A 21,641-nucleotide genomic window follows, 5' to 3' on the forward strand; every position below is an offset into this window, starting at 1 on the left:
CAGTAGAGTACTGGTGGGGAGGAGCAGCAGAGGTGAGGAGAACGACGGGGAGGAGGAGCATAGTATCGGCGGCGGCGGTGATAGAAACCAGCGTGAGGCTAGCTCGGTCCTGGCCTGAGAAAACGATCGGTTCTTACTTGGTCCAACCATACCAGGTTGGGGGCGCAAACCCAACTGTGGCTTAGGGGCACCAGATGTCCAAAATGAATTTTTCTCTCTCCTCAACCGGCTGAAATAGGGTCGTGGTCTCCTGTGGCCTAATTTCAACAAACTAGAGTGTCTTCTAGCAAACTGCTCAAAACGCGGTGTCCGCCAGCAAATGACCATCACTTTAGATGTGTGCGAGACAATTGTCCCTTTTTAAAATGAGACATGGAGCCAGCTCAACGAGCCTTTTGCCAAGCCCAAGTACTCCACCGTGAATAAATTGGCTCGACCGTCGAATCAAGACTTTCTTTTTTGCTAGTACTGTTGTACGGCTAGTGTTTTATCATGTATATAAAAAACAGAATAACTTAAATTTGAAAGAAAGAGTATTATTTAGAGCTAGCAATCCACTTGTTTTATATGGACATAAGTGAATACTCATATGGAACATGTTCAATTGAATTGTGTGCTCGTGGTTTACATATCATGTGAATACGAGGGACCGGACCACCAACATCATACTTCATCTAAAAATAATCATAAGTTTTCTTGGTTTTATGGTTAGTTCAAATCTTGAGTGCAAACATACAAAAGCAACAAATGGATACAATATACCAAACCTAAATTGTCAAAGCATTTATGATGTATTGAATAGTGAGATAAGATACCAAACTTTAAGTATCAAAACAATTATGAAATATTGCATAGTGATACAAGATATCAAAACAATTAATGGATAGTGATAGAAGATATCAAACCATTATATTGGATAGAGATACAAGAAATCAAAACCATTAACGGATAGTGATAGAAGATATTAAACCATTTATGATATATTGGGTAGTGATACAAGATATTCAAACATTTATGATATATTGGATAGTGATGGAAGATATCAAACCATTTATGATAGAGATATAAGATATCAAAACATTTATGATCAAGATATCAAACCATTTATGATATATTGGATAGTGATACAAGATATCAAAACATTTATGGTATATTAGATAGTGATAGAAGATATCAAACCATTTATGATAGAGACTTAAATATTCAAGAACTGACATGTGTCTATCCCTCTATATAACCATGAGAAGACTAAACAAAGCAATCAGCATAGAAGAAAAAAAAGGAAGAGTTACGAACATTCCGGTAGTGTACTCCATTCCCCTAATGGCACTCGTTATGACTAGCACAACAAGGGTTGTTTGTGCTGCCTTTTGCATTGTTCTTGTGATCATGCCTTTTTCCCTCTCCAACTTGGAAGAAAGTATGCATCTATATTTCTGCTTTTGTAATTATATATTAATATATAGTTTAATAAGTTCATGATTTGCTAATATAATGTGCTACGAATTGTATTGCATGCAGACAAGGCAGATGAGACTGTATGCAACCCCATAATTAATGGTATATGCGATATTCATCAAACTATGCAGTGCTCCCTACAATGCATGGATGAGGCCAAGAAGCGTAAATGTTCATGTGTCCATGCCTCTTGTGAAAGAAGTGTTAATCCTCAAGAGTGTTGTTGGACATTTCGATGTAGGCGCATTCGCAGCGGAGATGTTGGAGTAGATGTAGTGGCAGACACTGATAGATTTCTTGGTTGAGCTATACATAAACAAACATTGATGCATATAGATTCTCCAAGCTAATTCTTGAGTGCTCTTCGTTCGTGTAATGCATGATCAATACAATTTAATAGTTTCAATAAATGTATGTTTCCTTTTCATTATGACTTCCTCTAGTGTTTCGCTTGATAGATATTCGATTGCATCCAACACCAACCCATGGGCATGCTAGGATTGCGTGCACTTGCATCCTCCATCACGTGCTAGGATGGAGCAGATGGCGGCACCAAAAGTAGGGGCGATGACATGACGGGCCAAAGAGGAAAGACCCAAACATCGGATGGTCAGCTCATGGCCTTGTCATTCTTTTGCATTTCTTTTCACTCACTCTAGGCCCAACAAAATGTTAGGGTGGATAATGAGCCAACAATAGTTTTTTTCTAGGTTTCTTCAAAAATTGACATAATCTTATTTATCATATTCTCCTCGACAGTTTAAAATCCAATTTCAAATCGAGCTTAACGAGACGAGCCTAATGAATCAGGCCAAAGATGAAAGTCATTCAAAACCAAGTCATTTTCATTTTAAAAGAAAAGGAATTCGATCAGAGCACTTTTGAAATGAGCCACCGAGCTAGCTCAATGAGCTCTATATACTGTTGTAGCCCATATGTTATAAATCATTGTAAAGCATATCATGTACTCTAATTCATATCATTGTACTCAATTCACATCATGCATTCAATAGGTGATGAAGCCCCTTGAGGAACTCACCACAAGGAGACCCTTACCCTAGAAGTTGTCGATGAACCACTCAAACCCTTGCAAGGCAGGCACCTAAGCATTTCTAACTTGTTTTGTAGTTTGCTTAATGTGCCTATAAAGGTTAAGTATATGCATTGCTATGTTACAATGTGACTAGAATTCCTATGCTTGATTAATTGAGCTTTCATCCTTGGATTTGATCGATCTTATTCCTTGAAGTATTGTTTGTTTGCTTTTATTACGGTATAATCCATGATTAGTTTGCGTAGACGGTAGAAGCTGATAAGTTGATGGGTTTCTCATCCCTCGTGTGATTAGGACATGCTTGTCCACTAAGCAACATAAGATGGAAATATGATCTAAAACTTCATGAAAATTATAAGAATGAATCAAGGGCTTGCGAGGAGTTGGGCCATGGCAAGATGGGTGAGGTCTTGAATGGTGTAGCTCATTGGACCAATTAAGGACCATGTATCTGTGGTAGCAAGACATGAATATACTTGTACAAACCACTTATCATATATGGGTGTGGCAAGACAAGTACTTCGCTACGACCGGTTTTTCCATGGATTTGGTGCGAGGTGTAGCACGAGGTAGCTAGAATAAGCTAGTACGTCAGCTCTTGCTCAAACAGTTCGTGGGCATCCTTGGTCGGACTTGGGAAAGGTTGAGACATCGAGGTATCCCTTACGTACTGACAGGTCATATGGGCGATATCCTTTGTCTTTGGTGGGGTTAATGTGTACCCCTCTGCAGAGTCTTGAATTATATGCTATAAGTTCTATGCTTCTAGATACAGACTAGTGGCGAAAAGGACTTAGAAGATTGAGCTCCAATTGCGAATTGCTTACATTTATTAAATCATGCCATACTTGCTTAGATGTTAAGATCACATTTACCTTTTGTGTATAAAATGGTTTATATAAAACCAACCTTGCTAATGAACCAAATGCATACCCCTTGTTATTATATTTAGTAAGTCCTGCTAAGTATATTTGATTTCTCACCCTGCAATTGCTTAAGTTTTGCAGGTATGTCAGTCGTCCCATCTTATGGTTTCTTCTACACACCTGAGTCCTCTAAGGATTAGAAGCGGTAGAAGTGTTGTGGTGGCGTAGATGCGTGGAAATGGCACACCCATGCACTGTATCTTAAAACTTATGTTGTTTTCATAAAGACTTCTGCTAGTGTACTCTAAATGGTGTAATGTAAGGACTAATGTCTGAACAGCCTTGTTGTAACTTAATGTACTACTTTTATTATGATGTGAACTGGTCGTATGTTGTAATAATCCTTTCCGTCCACGTGAATCCTAGATGAAGGTTGGTTTAGTACATCATATATATGGGTGGTGTACCGGGATGACTGATTAAATTTATTATCTAACTAATGGTAGCCAATGGAAGACTACTTATCTAGGTAATTTACTTAAGAGGGAGACGATCCTGACAAATTGAATTCATTTCGGGTCCCAAATACTTAATTCAAAATTGGATGAAGATTAAATGAAGAGGATGAATATCACATATGGACATGAGTGTCTTATGGGTGGAGTGGTTAGGGGAGAAACACGCGAGGCCTTAGCCCTTAGGTCATGGGTTTGAGCCCCCACGGTCGACGGGCAGGAACATGAGCCACCTCTAGAAATCAATGATTTGCAGAGACAGAAGAAGAGTAGAGGTGGCTGATGATTTGTAGAGACGGGTGTGCACCCTCCTTGAGATGAGGTTTCGAACAGAGTGGTGCTATTTTCATTCCAATGGCATTTCATGATAAGTAACTGGTGGAGCCTTCCTTAAATACCTTATAACTGTCTCAACCATTCCACTTATTTGGAAAATGTGGCCAAGAAAACCTTTGTTATCCTCTCGAACCAAGTCAAACTTGATGGTGTGAAAAATCATCAAATGAGACATCGAGAAAATCTGGTGATTTTTTTTCACTAGGTAGCGTGCCCGTGCGTTACTACGGGACAACAAAACTTTTATACTAAAAACACACAGATCGCACAATAGATTATATTACATCCCTACTATTTACAGTTCCAAAAAATATATATTCTAACCTCTAAATTTCTTTTTGACAAAATTAATCTGTAGTTTGTTGAAAGATTAAAAAGATGTCAGCCACCATGTACCCTCTAGCTATCAGATTTCACCACCCCTTGCCACAGCGTACTTCTAGTTTCATCAGTGTGCATGTGCCAACTCGTGGAGTCTATTTTGCATGTCCAGTTCTTAGCTTAAGTTGTGCCTTGCACTCAGGTCCATCTCCACCACTCAACTGTCAATACGCATTTGAAACTAGGAACAAATCCAACTATCATAAGGATTCAATAATACTGAAGAAAATGGGAACAAAATATCAGCATGCTATGCAATGTAACTTCTGTTTTGCCAACATAAAAGAAACTTATCCGTGCTAAAGGATCACAGGTTCATAATGTACAATGCCAGAAGAGCATCCTTACCAGGATTCAAGTTTCTATATATTATGCCATTGGCATGTAAACAATCCATTGCATAGTTAATTGCAGTGTGTGATGTGTGTATCTAGTTGGCTAGGCCAAATGCTGTTCAGATAAGTTTTCAGTGACATTCCTGGTAGTAGCTTAATAACAATCACCATCAATGGTCCCTTCCCATCTCCAATGAACTGCATGAGTGCATAAATAGTTGTGAGAAGGTCCCAAAAAAATGACAATCTATGTAGCCACACAAACATGTCATTCAGACCAGGAAGTACCTTGACAAGATCCTCATGTTTCACTTTACACATTATATTTACTTCTCGACTGAAATGGGCTTAAAGTGTTGCTTTTTCTTCAAGAGTTTTTCCACGGTTAAGAACCTATCGCTACAATTTGATCACCATACCTATTCAGAGATACAAGGAATACATGACTACTGAATATGACTTAAACATACTAAAAGGCAAATGAAAATAAACTAAAACAACAACTAATGCAGATACTTGAAATTCAGTCCAATAAAGTAGCCACATACATGTGAAAAATTAGGTGCGAGTATGCATGTCTCAAAAGTATTGTTACTTCCCCTTATGGACCTTCCTAGTTTGTTCCCAATGAACATCAACTTAGGATCAACATGCAGCTCCCTATATTCAGGATGCCGGAGATCAAAGTAATTAGATTCTACAAAGAATTGGGCATTAGAAGAAACAGAGCAATATTATTATTATAATATAATCTGTAAATAAAAAAGCAAACCGTAAGGCAGTTGTACATTAAACGCTATGTTCAGTTCATATTCAGATCAGAGGAAAACCAAAAAATATTTACCAAGCATGGTTGCTTCAGACATATATTAGTGGAGAAAACTGAACTTGAACCACAACTTACCTTTGAGAGTCAATGCCAATATATTTCGATGGTTGGCTTTAGGACATTAGTAGTTTAAGCAGTACTAGAGCACTACTATCAAGAATATTGCAAATGTCAGCGAAGTCATCATCATGCCATCCAAACCAAGCATCCATCCTAGCATATTCACATGTGTCCGTTACTGATATACCAGCAAGCAGCAAAATTTATTGAGCACAAGAACTTATTCTACATTCGATTATTTTTTTCATAGTTGCTTTGGCAGCTGGTTGTGCTAAGCATCAAGCATCACTGTATGAATGGCAACCATTGATTCATCCTGTAAAATTGCAATAATTTTGGGCAACCCAAGGAAAAAAACATCTTAGTTAACAGATAGTCTCTAATAGCCTGACTCCACCTTTTCGGATTTGCTCATTCTAAAAACAAAATATCTCTAAAAAAATTAACTGAAAATTCTTTGGATGTTAGTTTTAATTGTTTTGTTTTTCAGATGAAATATGGCAAAACAATATGCAATATCATAGTTTCCGAATTAGTTAAAACCAACTTGGATTTAGGGAGGCAATCAAAGAGATGGTCTAGAATTGAGTGCCTTACATCCTCTTTAATCTTCAGAACAATCCAAGCTAAGAGGTTGTTGAAATGACAGTCCCCTCGCTGCCTAAAGTTAAAAAACAGCATTTACACATAAATAGTGATGGTGACAAAAATTGATTCATCCATTCCAACAATAATAATCTAAAATAGATTCCAGTAATGTCTCGACATGGTAACTAATCTATCTGAGCAAATCAAATCTTGCCAACCAAACATTTGGCTTTGACGCCAAAGAATTTTTCAACCAACCGCTCAAACACTTTATAAATTGAAAGATACTAACATACAACTGAATTTATGTGTAAGACCATACTCTGTAGACAAGCGAATGTAGTTGAAACGTCCTACCTACCTACCAGAGGAAAACTTGACTCATTGTAATGAGAATATGAGAGTAATGTCATAGCCCAGTGTTCGAAGTGTTCTTATAGGGGCTCTAGTGCAAGGGACACCTGAGAAAATGACACTCATGGTTTGTTAATGATTTGTTTCCGATGACACTCATGGTGACTCTGCTACAAAATTCAATCCTTTGACGGTGGCAACTATTCAATTACTGGTCTTTATAGAGATTGTAGGCAAAAATTAAAAAGAAGATATTTGAACAAAATGAAGTGCTCGAACGTGGACCAAGAAGCCTTACCAACCAGCAAGGAAATCTAAAAGCTCCAAATGATTTTCAATATATTACATGCAACAATATGTTTCATCAGCCTTCTGCCTAAGCAAAATGCACCAGCAGTGAACCAGATCTTTCCTTACATATAACCACAGAGGTAATAATTAGGCCTATACTCGATAAAAAAACAGTTAAACACATCGTTAAATTTTAAAAAGGTCATGAAGAAGATTAAAGGAGAGCTAACGTACTCCCCAACCCAAGGAAGGCAGATTCTAGACGACTTGCTCTTGATTTGGTTCTACTTCTCCATCACTAAAGATCAACACTCTCAACAAAGAGTTATTTTTCTGGACCTCGCTCTTCCAGACCCTAATAAGAAGGTGAATACCAATCAGGCTTCAATTAGTATTATAATAAAATCACTTCGCTTTGAGGAGCATAGAATAAGGATAATAATCAATGGCATGCTGACATCACGGTAGAGGTAATATAAACAAACATACTATTGCACTTGACTCCTTGTAAATTCCAATGTTGTTCATGTCAACAAAAAAAACATGCAGTCCAACAAGAAATAATATGATGGACTGGTTCCCTTAATATATACCTATTGTTGTTATCTTCAGCATAAGAGAGGACATCTAGAAGGCCGGAAGAAATAGAAATATGGACATGTGTCATAGAGAAACAATAGCAAATGCAATTGCTCTTGCTTGCAGAAATTGAATTTCCCCTGCCTAAGTTTTTGTTCATGTCCACTTGTCTAATCTTTGTAATGTGAAATTAAGGGGGATTTCAGCAAACACTCCCATACAGTGCTACATAAGCTTCCCTCCCCTCTAAGATATCATATGCAACCATCTGTGGTTCAAAATTGAAAGGTACCTTAATTCTACTGGATTTTGGCAGATATAGCCAAATCACGCGAAGTAATGCATTTAAGTTTGCAATCACGTGCACACTCTAGAAATTCAAAGAGATACATATGCTACGTAATAAGGAGCACATCATGTAATTCATCCAAATGATAACTAACGACTCAGAACAACTTCTCACCTGGCTAGTGTGCGCACGGACAGGTAGGTTTCGAACGGACCATGCTGATCGTCATGGAAGTGCGGGTGCTGCAGTTACTGGAACCGTGTGGCAGACTAAAGCAGCAGCGCTGGGGTGAGGGGTTCCAAGGACACCTCCTATGTGGCACTAGCACCACGAGCAAGAGGAACCGCTCCTTCCTGCAATGGAAAAAAACAACAAACACCAATTATACATGCTGAGTAGATCATATGTTATTTAATACCAACATAATTGTCAAGTACTTGCATCGTGTTTGAGAGAGGATGAAGACAACCAGAGATGGTCCCTTGAGCACGTGCACAAGATTCTTTATTTGCTATTCTATAAGACAAGCAATATAAAAATGTCATGTGTTAGGCATTTCATCAAATGCAAAGAAGACATAGGACCTTGAGTCATGGACGAACAAATAATTAAACAATTTATATATTCACAAATCGTAATGTGTAGAAAACATGGTCTATTTCTATGGACGAATAATTAAACTATAGACACTATTGAGATGCCAGAACTAATTAAGTAGTCAGTACATAGTTTAGCTGGAGGTATGGGTACAAATCATTATGTCAATCATGACGAGACAAAATTATCAGCAATTTTGCTATTATAAACTGAGTGAAAGGTGAATAGCAACAGTACCTGCTTGCCTCTGCTAGTAAATTTACCAAACTATCCAATTGCTTCTGTTGGATTCGCAAGGTAGTTCATCCCTAAACCTTCCAATCACTACAGAGCAAATCAACAAAACCAAGACCAACAGTAGGGGCGGATCCAGTAAAAGGATATGGTGGACATATGCACACTTGATAACTTTTGTAGAAAATCGAATTTGGTAGACTTGATATTAGATCAGATCTGAGTACACCAAATAGCTTAAGTTAGGGTTTGGGTCCTCGGCTTCGCACAGAAGAGAGAGCAGGGAAGGGATGGGCATACCTGTTGGATGCTCGTCACCGGTGAAGGGTCTGGCGAAGACATGGCAAAGGGCCCGATGAAAACCTAGGCACCTAGCGTAGGGCTGTTGCGATGGTCTGCAGTCGCTATGAGAGAGAGTGAGCACAGGCCCTGCGCCCTGGTGGCTGGCGGCGGGAGGCCTGTATTGCCATGCCGGAGGCAGGTGGCCTTAGTCGACGCCCTCACCTAATGGGCAGCTCCCTCGCTTGGTGGGCTGGTGCCTCGTCCGTGGGGGAGACATCGAGGAGGAGGAGTCATGCGCGTACGAGAGGAGACGTCAAGGGAGTGGGGGAGTTGTACGGGGTGGGAGGCGGCATTAGGGGCGAGGGGGAGGGGGCGGGGGAGGCAAAAAAAATTCGCACAGACGGGCAGAGCGACGACACAAAATTTTGTCACAGGGGCCGCATCTGGAACTTGTAGCAGTAGTAGTCACGCATGGAGACACGTGTATTCACAACAGGTTCTACAGGGAGACATTGTTCGAATTTGTATCATGAGTTAATAGAAAAGAGTTTATATTGCATTATTGAAAAGAGTTCAAGTTACCTCCATCATCATCGTCACCATTCTCAGCACGCTTTTTGCGGATTGCTCGAGCTCGATCAACTTGAGCCATAGTCACACCCACTTTTGGAATGCAGTTGTGCCACCCGAGCTCACCCATTGGAAAGAACATTGGGTATGAAAGTGGGTCGTAGCATGCATTATATGAGCGGATGTCGTGTATAGACCGATCCCTCCCTTGTAGGAGAACACAATGCTCGAATTGGCCATGACGCTCACTCCCCTCAACCCAGACGGTGGCCACCTCTGATGTCAATGGCACGTTATATGTTCTCTGGTCAAGCCGTTGGTCAAGGTTCAACTTGACCCTGTAATCCTTGAGGTTTCCAACGTGTCCCATACTCCTTAGTTGCTGAGAGTAGGGATTCCCATTAAAGATACTAACCAAATGCTCTATAACGTCTCTGTCTTTTTGGGCACATTGCTCAAGGCACTTGCTCATCCGATGCTCGAGGGATGGATCGTCGTCATAAAAATAAAGCTCAAGGTGTCTCTTTTTGACACCCTCCTCTTTACCAAATGATCGTATGTTATGGTAAATCTGACCATGGGCACGAAACATGTAGACACCGCAGATTCGCATGTTAGTGGTCACACGATCTAGGTGGCAGTACGGAGAAGTGAAAGAGAAGTGGTCGTTGAAATATCTGATGTTTGCACGAAAGTGCCTAGCATCAGCGTCCGAGCTTGACCACAACCACATGAGCTCTGGTGGTGTCTCAGGAGTTGAAAGATGAATCTTTCCACCCCGACAACAAAATCCGGGCGGTTCACCCTCGAATTTCTTTGCGTTGCAGTGCTCACAGTTCGGCACCGACGGTAGCATGTGCGACTCTAATGGGACATTAGCGTAAACCCTGTCGTATGGATCCAGGACATCAGGCTCACTGTTCTCTTGCTCATCCATGTCGAGATCTAGCTCGACATCAGTTCCCTCCTCGTCGTGTTCTGACAAAATGTTGATGTGTTACGCGTTGAAAGAAAGTTTGTGAAAAAATTGTTTTGACTACTACGCGGTGTACCTTCTTCGGCGAAAAAGTATGCCTCATCTTCTTCCTCGTCCTCCTCAAATATCACATCCTCATCATAGTCTGTGCAACACGGACACATATATGATGAGAGAAACATAATGGCATACAAAAAGAACAAAAAATGGATAAATTTAATAAAGAAAATACCATCCTCGACCATAGAGTCTGGTATATCAGCTTGTGCACCGTTTGGAGGCATTGAAGAGGTACCATCAACTATAGACGGTTGTGTCTATGTACCTGTGCAATTATTAGGTGGTGGAACTGGAGTTTCCTGGGTGACACCATCTGTAGCAAGAAAAGGTGAGTTTTTTAATAGGAGAGCGAAAGGTGAAAGTACCGATAATATATAGTGATCAAGGCTAATTACCGTTGTAAACCACACTCGGTTCAGTCGGGTCGTTCGAATCATTGCACTTTCCATCTGCACACCCTCTAGCCCTTCTTCCAGTGGTCACTCGATGCCTATGTATTGTCTGTGCCACAACCACTTTAGGGGTCTGGACTTCTAGATTTTGAACTATAGTCGGCGCGATGTCAACGGGCGTGCCCGTCAATTCGCGTAATTCCATATCGTGTGAAGGTGCTTTAGGCGATTGAGGTGAAGAAGGGGAAATAAGCTGAGGGTTAAAGTGAGGGCTCTCCATGGCGATTGAGTCCGGATGCAAATTGTTGGCTCGGTGTTCTCTCACCATCATTTTGTAGTTTTTATTGCTCTCTTTTCGTTTTAACTTCTTCTCTTGTGGAGTCATTTGTAGTTTTCTTGCAGCATTCTTCGCCGCATACAAGTCACGCCGCCTCTTGTTTATTAGCGCCTTTTGTTCAGGAGACAGTGCAGCCCGTCGTGCTCTATCTAGTTCACGCTTACGCTCTTTTGGACACTTGACAATATTGTTGAAGGAATTGGATGCATTTACAACACCTAAATGTAATAAGAAAACGTACGGTCTCAATGTCTAATCGATGAAGGACACACAATAATTCAAATTGTGTGATAATAAACTTTACACAACAGTGTCAGGTACAATGGTGTTCAAACTCCTTTAGTAATTAAAAACAAAGCCACGATTCTATAAAGGCATACCCATTTCATGAATAGTGTTGATATCCGTCTCAGTTAAACTATCGTCAATATCACCAAGAGGGGGTCATTCCTCGTTTCCTCCGATGCTTAAAGGGATAGGACCGTCTAAAATTTTATTGATATAATAAGTATCCTGCGGCACCACGAAATTTTTTACTGTAAAGAAATCAATAGTTTTGCTATACCTGTTGATTAGCAAGTCTCCTTTGGAGTCATTTGTAGCATCTTTGCATACTTTTTATGCCTTTTTTGTGCATACAATTCACGTCGTCTCTTATTTAGTAGTGTCCTTTCTTCAAGAGACATTGTAGCTTTTCTTGCTCTATCACGATCATGCTTACGCTCTTTTGGACACGTGACAAGCCGATTGATGGGACTGGGTGCATATCGAGAACCTATATATCATGGAATGACATCTTAATCAACGCATGCTAGGATGGTGTCTAAGCACACCTGTAAGAAACTAACACAGGCACGATTCACAAGAATATCAGGCAATGGATACAAAAGTGTACCCGTTTTATGAATAGTGCTGATATCTTGCTCACTATCAATGTCATGCACGTCATCAGTGCCACCAATGCAACTAAAAGGTTTCGTACCATCTACAAATATAACCATATAATTAAAATGGAACCATACAATAAGCAAACTATGACGACACGATAATTTCAGGCGCCGTACCAATAAATACTTTTATTAGCTGAATAAGTAACCTGATAATTGTTGAAAGTCATTACTGTAGGTTGACTGCCTATGGAGCCAGTCACTATTATCGTCTGTTTCATTATGTGTATTCGCATCTGCAATACAAAACATAATAATTGTTATTAATTAAAACACGAATGGCAGTCACAATGACACTCAACAATACCTCCATACCTATTGAATGGGAAGCCATATTGTTTTCAAGATCAACATTCTCTTGGTTACTCATCTTATACCTCTGAAGGGATTTTTTGTTTCTTTCAGTCCCCTTTTCATTAGACATTGTTGCATACCATTTTCTCTCCCTCTGCCTCTTCTGCTCATTACGATGCCCATCTAGTGGCACCAACCCTGATTTTGTATGATTCCCTTCAATAAAGTTTGGTGAGAAGTTGAAAACATATAAACATAGAACATGTAGAGATGCTGTCAAAGTTTATATATCTCCATGTGTTGTATTTGTAAGGTCCTGCAAAGGTACCCGATCACCGGTTGGCCTTGGCGTGTCCATCAACACTACCAAACACTTTTAGCAATACTGTGCCTTTGAAATAATGTGCACAATTCAATATGGACAAGTGAAAAGCAGTGCAAGCTAGGTGGTTGTAGGGGAAATAAAGAATCAAAGAAAAGACCATAAATTTAGTATCGTTGCTATATCTGAATATTTTTGTTCATGTTTTACTACTTAGAAATGTATTCAGGAAGTGCTTTGACTTTTGAAAAAAAAAAGTGGTGGGCACATGTGGCTGTTTGCATACATTCCCTGCCTCTCAAATGCAATCTGAAAAGAAGAGGCATGGAGTTGGATACTTGCTGATGCATATGCAACAGATCAGATGACAACTACTAATTAGCCTTGGCTTTTTGCCCAGCCATGGTTGTTGTGGCAGATTGAGAAGACAAAAATCGCATAGGAGTAGTTGATAGAAACTCAAAAGTGCAGACGCTAACAAGCAGGGAAACACCAGAACTTCACCTTCTCCAAACTTTAAGCAGAGCAGCACAATCTCCAACTCCTGATCTGAAAATTAATTCGCCACGTCAGCAACATCCGATGGCAGATGAGGTATATTAACAACTACTAATTTTCCAGTGATCACAATTTTAGATTAAAATCAATTTCAGCATATAAGACTTTTTGCAGAACTGGCAGATAATCACCACAATAAGCGCTGCCAGATAATGCTCAATTTTAAGGAGCCAAGGCTTTTTGCAGAACTCTAACAGAGAAAACTCTACCGTGATCATCTAGCAAGTTTGATACATATATAAGCGATAATGGGCCTGTTGCACTCTTTAGCAAGTAACCTTGAAAAAAAAGGTACAGCAGTGCTTTTATGACCAGTAAGCTAATCATATACATATCATATATTAATCAAAGTATCAGTGCGTTCTCATGATTACAACCAAATCATTTTTTATTTAACAACTGCAAGATAGTGTTATGTTCATTATCAGGTAGCGAGCTAGTAATCACAAGGCATGCGAATAGATGAATCACCTTTGCTAGTGCTGAGATAGAGTCGTCGGCGTACTTGTATCAGGTCCAGACTTTGGAGCTGGCACAAAATTATTTAGTATCTGCACTTGTACAATGGACTTAATTCTATAAATAAACAAAGCGCATGAGAAGAAATGAATCACCTTTGCTATGGCTGAGATGGAGTCAATGGCATACTTGTGTCAGCTCCAAACACTGGAGGTGGCAGAAAATTATTTAGTATCTGTATTTATATAGTGGACTTAATTCTACAAGTAAACAAAGCTTATTCTGAATAAACCTAGATATATTTAGAGCTTTGTGGCCAAGGGATCATCATTACAAGTTTTACTAAACCACAATAAATTATCTTGATAACTTGTTGCAATTTATTACTGAACCAAGGGATAACACATACTACTTATGGTATACAAAGGATTGAAAAACATTGATTCAACATTGGAGAACTCGGTTAGCTCCGCATAGGAACTTGTTAAAGCATAGCCTTGCTGCTTATAATTTAATGGTTTGCTCGGCACAGGAATTCCTTGCTTTAACCCTTATCTCCGCTTGCTCTTTGCTTTTATGGTTAGCTCTGCACAAGAATTTGTTGCTTTAGTTGTTAGCTCTGCATCAAGAATTTGTAAATCATTGAACCAAGCATGTAGTTCTGAATAACCTTAATTCAAGTCTCTTGTGAAATTTTACTTAAACTTGGATGGCACGTGACCAAATCTATAAAATATGGAGTGTTGAACGAACAACAAAAGATCAGAAGATCAAACATTCTACCATTTCAGTCCTCACTGTCTAATTACATTAAGTAATCAGTAGCAACTTTTTTTGGGTATAAATAGCAGCAGCTAGCATCCTAGTTTGAAGAGGACAAACTCAGATCACTCCTTTTCGGCCTCTCTGCTATCAGCCTTGTTTGAAACATGGCATAGAATTTTTGTTCACTTGAATTGTTTTGCAAGCTTATTAAAATTATTTACACCATTTGCAGTCTACACTTCGAATAGCAACCAGAGTTTACCAGTAAACCTATTCCAATCATTGTTTCTTCGGCTCTCAAATGTGCATGAAAATTTGAGACGTTCATGGACTGTTTGCAAAGGCCCTTTTATTTGGAGTTACAACCCTGTAGATAATCATGTCTGCATCTAAATACCATAAAATAAATTTGCACTTATAGTTTCTGACCCTAAACATTTCATAGAGCAAAGCATTCCTGCTGTCCGTCCAGTTTGACTGCAAAGTGCGAAAAAATTATCTTCCTTTTGTTCTTTTTAGTTGTAGGAGATTTGATACATAGAAACGATAATGGTCCTGTTGAATCACGTACGTTGTCGAGGCCGCCGGTGAAGAGGGCGAAGGCAAAGTCAGAGCGTTGTTTGATGAGCTGCAACCGGACACTGCCCTTGCCCCAGGAGATGTAGTTTGCCGAGTAGTTGGCGTATTGATACTGCACGTACGGCACCCATGCAGCAACACATGATGTTTCAGTGAAAGAAGGGTTAGGACACGTAGCTGACGAGCTACATATATACCACCACATATATAATAGCGATTTTGATGTGTTACAATCTAGTACGAGTATATTAATAAACTTGTATACGTCTAAACTTACTTGAAAACAGCTGGTGAGAAGACGGCGATCCAGTCGTCGACGGAGGGGTTTCTCCGGCCGAACTTCACCATCACCCATTCAGTGTCTTCTCCCTGTCATGCCTGACGCTCAAATACTTTCCCAGAACGAACGAAGGATGTACACGGTGTGCATGCATGCCGCAGGCGATTCAAAAAGTTTGAGAACACACGGAAAAGCATGTGCAGTGTGTGGCCAATGCCAACGCTAATCTGAGCGCCGCCGCCTGCCGGTGCCGGCGTGGTGTACATAGGGGTACGGGTATGCACCTGGTCGCCGAGCAGCGACGGGTTCTGGGATCAAATCGACGTCGTCGCCGTGTGCGACGGCCAACGTCGAGGAGGAGTGGCGATCTGCAGGTGAGGGCGGCGCGCAAGGGCCGGGGCAAGTGGCTAGGGCTGCTCACGAGGGTGACGTGTGGAGGCGGCGGAGGCGCAGGTCGCGGCGCCATACATGGTCGCGGACGGTGGAGAGGTCTCACCGATGGCGTAGTCTCACGGCTAATGTGCGCTGGAAAGTTGTTTTAGTCGCGGAGGCCGATCGCTCGATGGTGATGGTGCGTGACTGCCTCGCCGGTGATTGCAATCCCACCTTCCTTATCTTCGCACGGAACCGCGGAGGCGCAAGGAAGGGAACGATGACCCGCGATCCCACCTTCCTTCTCGGCGTACGACGCCTTCCTATCGGAGCCGCGGTATCGCAAGGGAGTGAAGGGCGACCCCAAAAAAATATCACACCAAAAAATTGTCTTCCTTTTATTCTTTTTAGTTGTATGTAAGAGATAAGAGATATAATAATAATAATAATAATGATAATAATAAATAAAAATTATATATATATATATATATATATATATATATATATATATAAATAAAAGAGAGGCCTTTACCATATAGCATCATGTCGGTCACTGCACCGGCATGGTGCCTTTGGATGCCAATCCAGTGGTTTCATCTGACTCTATATTTAGAGTACCTGACGTCTCATTTTAAAGAGATATTCCTTACCTAATCGGCACTTTACCCACTGCTTCTTATCAAATGATGGATATGTTGCCTATACTCGTTAGGAAGAAATTTATACCAGTTAAGAAAGAGAAATTTCAATATTTGACTCTCGCGCGCCCTCAAGACTTGACACGCAATTCGCATGCCTTTCAAAATATAACCCTGAGCACGCAAATTCTTTTGATCCGAGGAATTTCTCTCTTTTCCTCTCCTTACTTATTTCTAATATATATATATAATATCATTTCACTGTTGATGGCACGGGAAAAGACCATACTGCTCCTCCCTCTAATTTGAAGACTTGGACGGATGCTCACGCTCCCTCGCAGGTTCTCCAGTCCGCTCGCGCTACATCGCCGAAGGAGGATGCCGGCGTCACGCCTGGTGGCGGTGGCCAGCCGCGCGCCCCTACAGCCGTGTCCCAAACCCTAGCACGGGCTTGGGCGCGCTTTGCATGGGTGCGCGGCGAGTGGGGGACAACTGCGGGCTGGTCGAGCGGCTGGTGGGGGGCGACGGTGGCTGATGGACCAGCGTCGGAGTGGCCGGATCTAGACGGCGGCTGGTCGAGCGGCTCCTTCTCCATCGCGAGTCGCGAACCCGCGCGACTGTTGTTCGCGTCCGAGCGAAGGAAGCGAAGCGTTTCCTTCTTTCCAGGGAGGGGCAATATGGTCTTTTCTCGTGCCATCAACAGTGAAAAGGATATATTGGAAATAAGAAAAGAAGAGAAAAGAGTGAAATCCCTCGGATCGAAAGAATTCGACGTGCCTAGAGTTATATTTGAAAGGCATGCGAGTTGGGTGTTAAATCTTGAGGGGCGCGCGAGCTAACAGTCAAATATTTCTCATTAAAAAAAAAACCCATACTCTTGCGCGCACGTATCAGTGCGTAGAAATTAACTAACAACAGCAATAGAAATTTAGAACTTAGAAAAAAGGGTTTTTTGAAAAGGTGCCATTACAATTCTTGAAGATTGGAAATATACCATTACAATTCGTCTAATCGCAAGCGTGCCATTAAAATTTTGCGATACTTTGAAATATACCATCGTATACGCCCGACGAACACTTGGGCCCGCTTGCAGGCATCCGTGGCATATGGTCGATCGTATCCGTTTGTCGCCCGTCTTCATCTAAACGGCGCGGTGAACGCCACCGTCTCCACCTCTCTCTCACTCGCACTTTCCCTGTCTCTCTCCCCGAGCAAGAACCCTAGGCTGTGGTGGCGGCGGCGATTTCGGCGGTGGTGACGGCGACGATCCCGACAGCGGCGCAGCAGGCCAAGGGGACGGCGCAAGGGGGCCAGTCGAAGGAAAGCAATGGAGTAGCGTGCGCGTCAATGGCGGACGCGTCCCCGCGCGGGTCGCCGATGGTGGACGGCGACGAAAGGTACTTTTTCTCTCCTTGCTGAGCACAGAGATGAGTAGATTAGGCCTCGATTTATGCATTGTCGCTGGAGAAGTGCACATTTTGATGTGATTTGGTTGATGCTAGGGTTCCACTATTTTCTCTAGAGATTAAAGTGGAAGCATTCTGTACGATAGACTCTTTGGGTAGGAAAGCTTACACAAAGGGCTCTGTGATTAAGTGGGATGTGGAGATAGGCTCGTTTTCATTTGAGTTACTAATGACCAGCTTGCGCAATGCTGTCAAATGGTCTCGTACTCAGTGCCCAACTGCTTGGTACTATGACAAAAGGGTGTGTGAAGATGTCAGACTAGAAAACCAGTTCCAGATGAATGACATATTTGAGATGTATAAGGACCAGATGCGTTGCCAGATTGTTGTAGGAGTGTTTGATCAATCTGTTGCCTCTGTTGATCAGTTTGATGCATTAGAACCTTTATGTGTGATTCCTCCAGACATTGGCAATGCAATCCCTACTGACAGTAATGTTAACCAGCCATCATCTAAGGCAGATGATGCACCAAAGGTTCCCATGGAGGCTGAAGTTGAGCCTGAACTTGAGCCTGACAGGGAGCCCGATATGTTTGATAATGATGAAGAGTATGTGGGTTATGATGATGAGGGAATGTATATGCCAATACCACCAACACAGCCACATAGCAGTTCACAACCTCATAGTAATTCACCTCCACATGTTTCTCATGATGCTGTTAATGATGATGCTCATGCTTTTCCTACTGAGACAGAGGTCAATGATGCAGACCCTGAAGAGATCCATGTGATCCATGACCCAGAGCACCCCAAGATTGAGAAGGGGGAGTTATTTCCTGATATTGTTTCATTTAGGAAAGCTATCAGGCATTACGCTGTGACTAAAGGCTTTGAGTTAGCTGGTATCAAAACAGACCCAACAAGGTATATTGCAAGGTGCAAGGCTGAGCGATGTCCTTGGCGCATACATGCATCTAGGCTACATGATAAAAAGACAATACAGGTAACTGACCATGCACTAGTTTATTTGTGCATTTTTATTTGCTTGACCTGACTTGTTTTCTATGTACATTTCTATTTGCTTGACCTGACTTCTTTTCTATGTGCAGATCAAAGTACTTCCATCAGATCACGACTGTCCAACTACAAAACTGGTAGTAGGAAAGATGGCATCACAAGATTGGTGTGCAGACAGGTTGGGAGATTGGCTCAAGAAAAATCCAACAAAACGTGCAAAGGATTGCAAGGAGAAGTTGGAAGATGATTATGGCATCAAGCTGAAGTATTCAAAGGCTTGGTCAGGTATGAAGTTAGCAATAGATCAAATCCATGGTAGATATGAGGAAAGTTTTCAGTTGCTATTCAATTGGGCTGCTCAGATTGAACATGTCTCTCCTGGTAGCCTAATAGAGATAGAGCTTGATAAGATTGGTAAAAAGCAAAGATTTAGGAGAATGTTTGTTGCTCTTAAGCCTTGTGTGGATGGTTTTCTGGCTGGATGCAGACCATTTGTGGGTATAGATGCATCTAGTCTGCATGGTAAGTACAGAGGTCAGCTAGCTTCAGCAACCAGTGTAGATGGACATAACTGGTTGTATCATATAGCTTATGGCATTTTTGACTCAGAAACTGAAGATAACTGGAAGTGGTTCTTGCAACAACTTTCTAGAGCAATTGGTGATGTACCAAATCTTGTAATTTGTTCAGATGCATGCAAAGGCCTAGAGAAAGCAGTGGGTGCAGTGTTTCCAAATGCTGAGAATAGGGAATGCATGAGACATTTGTACCAAAACTTTTTGAAGCACTATTCTGGTGATGTAATCACAGACCACCTATATCCTGCTGCTAGAAGCTACACTGAAGGCCTATTCAAGTTCCACATGCACAAGATAGCTGAGTTTGCTCCTCAAAGTATAGAGTATCTTCAGACTCACCACAGCAGGATATGGTATAGGTGTGGGTTCTCAGAAAACAACAAGTGTGATTATTTGACCAACAATGTGTCAGAAAGCTTCAATGCACAGGTGAAGCACCTCAAAGGTTTATTTGTACATGAGCTGGTAGATAGAATTAGAGAGCTAATAATGGAGAAGAGATATTTGAGGAAGAAGATTGCTAGGCAGTGGGAGGATGGAATCCTACTAGGTGTGATAAAGGATCTTAACCTGATCAGCAATCATCTCAAAGTGGTCAAGGTCAAAGTCAGTGACGATGACATTGCTGAAGTGACTCTCTTGGATGACTGGAACAATCAGAAGAGGCACACTGTGGACCTACAGAACCGTAATTGTTCTTGCAGGGAATGGCAGGTGACTGGAAAGCCCTGCAAGCATGCTTTGGCCTGGATACTTTCAAACAGAGGGATAAGGATTCAGGATTATGTACACGACTACTATTCTGTTGCTAGATTTAAGGCAGCCTACCAAGACAGGGTTGAGCCTATCCCAGATAGGTCACAGTGGCCTATTGTCGACCTTGGCTTCAAAGTGTACCCTTCATTACTGGGCAGAGGTGCAGGCAGACCAAGGGTTGTCAGAATTAGAGGGAGTTTGGAGAAGAGGGCCACTCAAAAGAAGGTCAGGTGCAAGAGATGTGGTGGTTTTGGGCACTTTGCCAAGACCTGCAAGTTCCCAGAACTAGGGGAGGATGGAGAAATAGGACAAGGGTCTTCAAAAAGGTATTCAAACTACTTGTGTGTTGCCATTTTGCTCCAAATTATCTTTTCCTATTACCAATCTACTCCTATGATTCCACTGCAGGAAGAGAACAACTGTTGTCGCTGGACCTTCCCAGGTGAAGAAGAAGAAGACTCAGAAGAAGACTAATCCTAAGAAGAAGAAGAAGACACCTATCAAAAAAAAGCTACAGAAGGCAACAGCTGCACCACCACCAACTGTTGTTAGCAGCATCAGGCAGCTGGTCTTTGTTGCTCCACAAGCAAGTGGTACTAAGTAGCCACAATCTGCAATGCTTGATGGGTAGCATGGGACATCTTTTGTGAACTCTATAGCCATCTTATGATCATTCTGTAATGATTATGAACTACTAATATGTAATGTGGCACTTCTGTTGCTTAGCTAGTAAACTCTACTATGTATTGAGGCATTTGAACTTGCCAACTTGCCAGCTAGTAAACTTCTGTTATGTGGCTGTGGTCTGTGTGCTTTGAACTATTGTATTTTCACTACTGTCATGTGGCTGTGGTCTGTGTGCTTTGAACTATTGTATTTTCTGGCTTCCTCAAATTGCTCTTTTCTGCGTTGTGCTGTTTGAATTTACTGATTTAAATGTTCTAAAGGACGGCAACACCCTTTATAATGAGCTGGAAGTTGTGGAGGGTATGAAACTTGACAGAGGTTACATCTCTCCGTACTTCATGTCTGTGCTGTCAAAGCTCCTGGTTTTGTCAAGTTTCTGTGTTTGGTACCATTTCTGTAGTTCTAATTGGAACGGTGTTCAGGTCTGTGCTGTCAAAGCTCCTGGTTTTGGAGAAAACAGATGTTTCTGTTGTGCATTTTGTTTCTTTGTATAATTCAAAATAGCATGTCTGTATAATTCACAATAGAAAACACTGTTATTCTTGATGGAGCTGGAGACAAGAAGTCTATTGAAGAGAGGGCAGATCAGGTTCATGCAAT

The 21,641-nt window shown here is 41.4% G+C and overlaps 2 protein-coding genes and 1 long non-coding RNA gene across 5 annotated transcripts; 1 reads left to right on the plus strand and 2 right to left on the minus strand.

The window, feature by feature from the left end:
• Window positions 1–5,015: 5,015 nt before the first annotated feature.
• On the minus strand, window positions 5,016–5,749 carry LOC136459971 (uncharacterized). The gene is made up of 3 exons (XR_010760288.1): window positions 5,494–5,749; window positions 5,234–5,364; window positions 5,016–5,143 (listed from the first exon to the last, which is right to left on the minus strand). It is a non-coding gene; the product is annotated as an uncharacterized lncRNA (long non-coding RNA).
• Window positions 5,750–8,433: 2,684 nt separating this feature from the next.
• On the minus strand, window positions 8,434–16,326 carry LOC136459969 (uncharacterized). Of its 3 annotated transcripts, XM_066459814.1 has the most exons (11): window positions 15,872–16,326; window positions 15,585–15,676; window positions 15,300–15,419; window positions 14,119–14,170; window positions 13,976–14,033; window positions 13,451–13,495; window positions 12,646–12,822; window positions 12,480–12,566; window positions 12,279–12,368; window positions 11,949–12,158; window positions 11,629–11,868 (listed from the first exon to the last, which is right to left on the minus strand). In XM_066459814.1, the coding sequence occupies exons 7-10, from the start codon at window positions 12,752–12,754 to the stop codon at window positions 11,956–11,958; spliced, it is 489 nt and encodes a 162-aa protein (XP_066315911.1). In that variant the 5' UTR covers window positions 12,755–12,822; window positions 13,451–13,495; window positions 13,976–14,033; window positions 14,119–14,170; window positions 15,300–15,419; window positions 15,585–15,676; window positions 15,872–16,326; the 3' UTR covers window positions 11,629–11,868; window positions 11,949–11,955. The 3 variants fall into 3 exon arrangements, with proteins under 3 accessions (XP_066315912.1, XP_066315911.1, XP_066315910.1); XM_066459815.1 differs by lacking the exon at window positions 11,629–11,868 and adding an exon at window positions 8,434–8,451 and having other exon boundaries at window positions 12,646–13,495; XM_066459813.1 differs by having other exon boundaries at window positions 12,646–13,495.
• A 1,714-nt stretch (window positions 16,327–18,040) lies between these two features.
• On the plus strand, window positions 18,041–21,545 carry LOC136461397 (uncharacterized). Its single transcript, XM_066460707.1, has 5 exons — window positions 18,041–19,006; window positions 19,113–20,680; window positions 20,763–20,922; window positions 21,302–21,359; window positions 21,442–21,545. The coding sequence occupies exons 1-5, from the start codon at window positions 18,233–18,235 to the stop codon at window positions 21,543–21,545; spliced, it is 2,664 nt and encodes an 887-aa protein (XP_066316804.1). The 5' UTR covers window positions 18,041–18,232.
• The last annotated feature ends 96 nt before the right edge of the window (window positions 21,546–21,641 follow it).

This window comes from Miscanthus floridulus, chromosome 6 (genome assembly GCF_019320115.1).
Source record: "Miscanthus floridulus cultivar M001 chromosome 6, ASM1932011v1, whole genome shotgun sequence".
NCBI classification, from domain to species: domain Eukaryota; kingdom Viridiplantae; phylum Streptophyta; class Magnoliopsida; order Poales; family Poaceae; genus Miscanthus; species Miscanthus floridulus.

Excerpts from the sequence above, each read along its gene's own strand:
- LOC136459969 (XM_066459815.1), bottom strand. The coding sequence starts at position 12,754 with ATGTCTAATGAAAAGGGGACTGAAAGAAACAAAAAATCCCTTCAGAGG. Across the intron at positions 12,567-12,645 it reads TATGGCTTCCCATTCAATAG|ATGCGAATACACATAATGAA; the intron begins GTATGGAGGTAT and ends TTTGTATTGCAG. Across the intron at positions 12,159-12,278 it reads CAGCACTATTCATAAAACGG|GTTCTCGATATGCACCCAGT; the intron begins GTACACTTTTGT and ends CATGATATATAG.
- LOC136461397 (XM_066460707.1), top strand. The coding sequence starts at position 18,233 with ATGACCAGCTTGCGCAATGCTGTCAAATGGTCTCGTACTCAGTGCCCA. Across the intron at positions 19,007-19,112 it reads ATGATAAAAAGACAATACAG|ATCAAAGTACTTCCATCAGA; the intron begins GTAACTGACCAT and ends TTCTATGTGCAG. Across the intron at positions 20,923-21,301 it reads TTAGCAGCATCAGGCAGCTG|GACGGCAACACCCTTTATAA; the intron begins GTCTTTGTTGCT and ends AATGTTCTAAAG.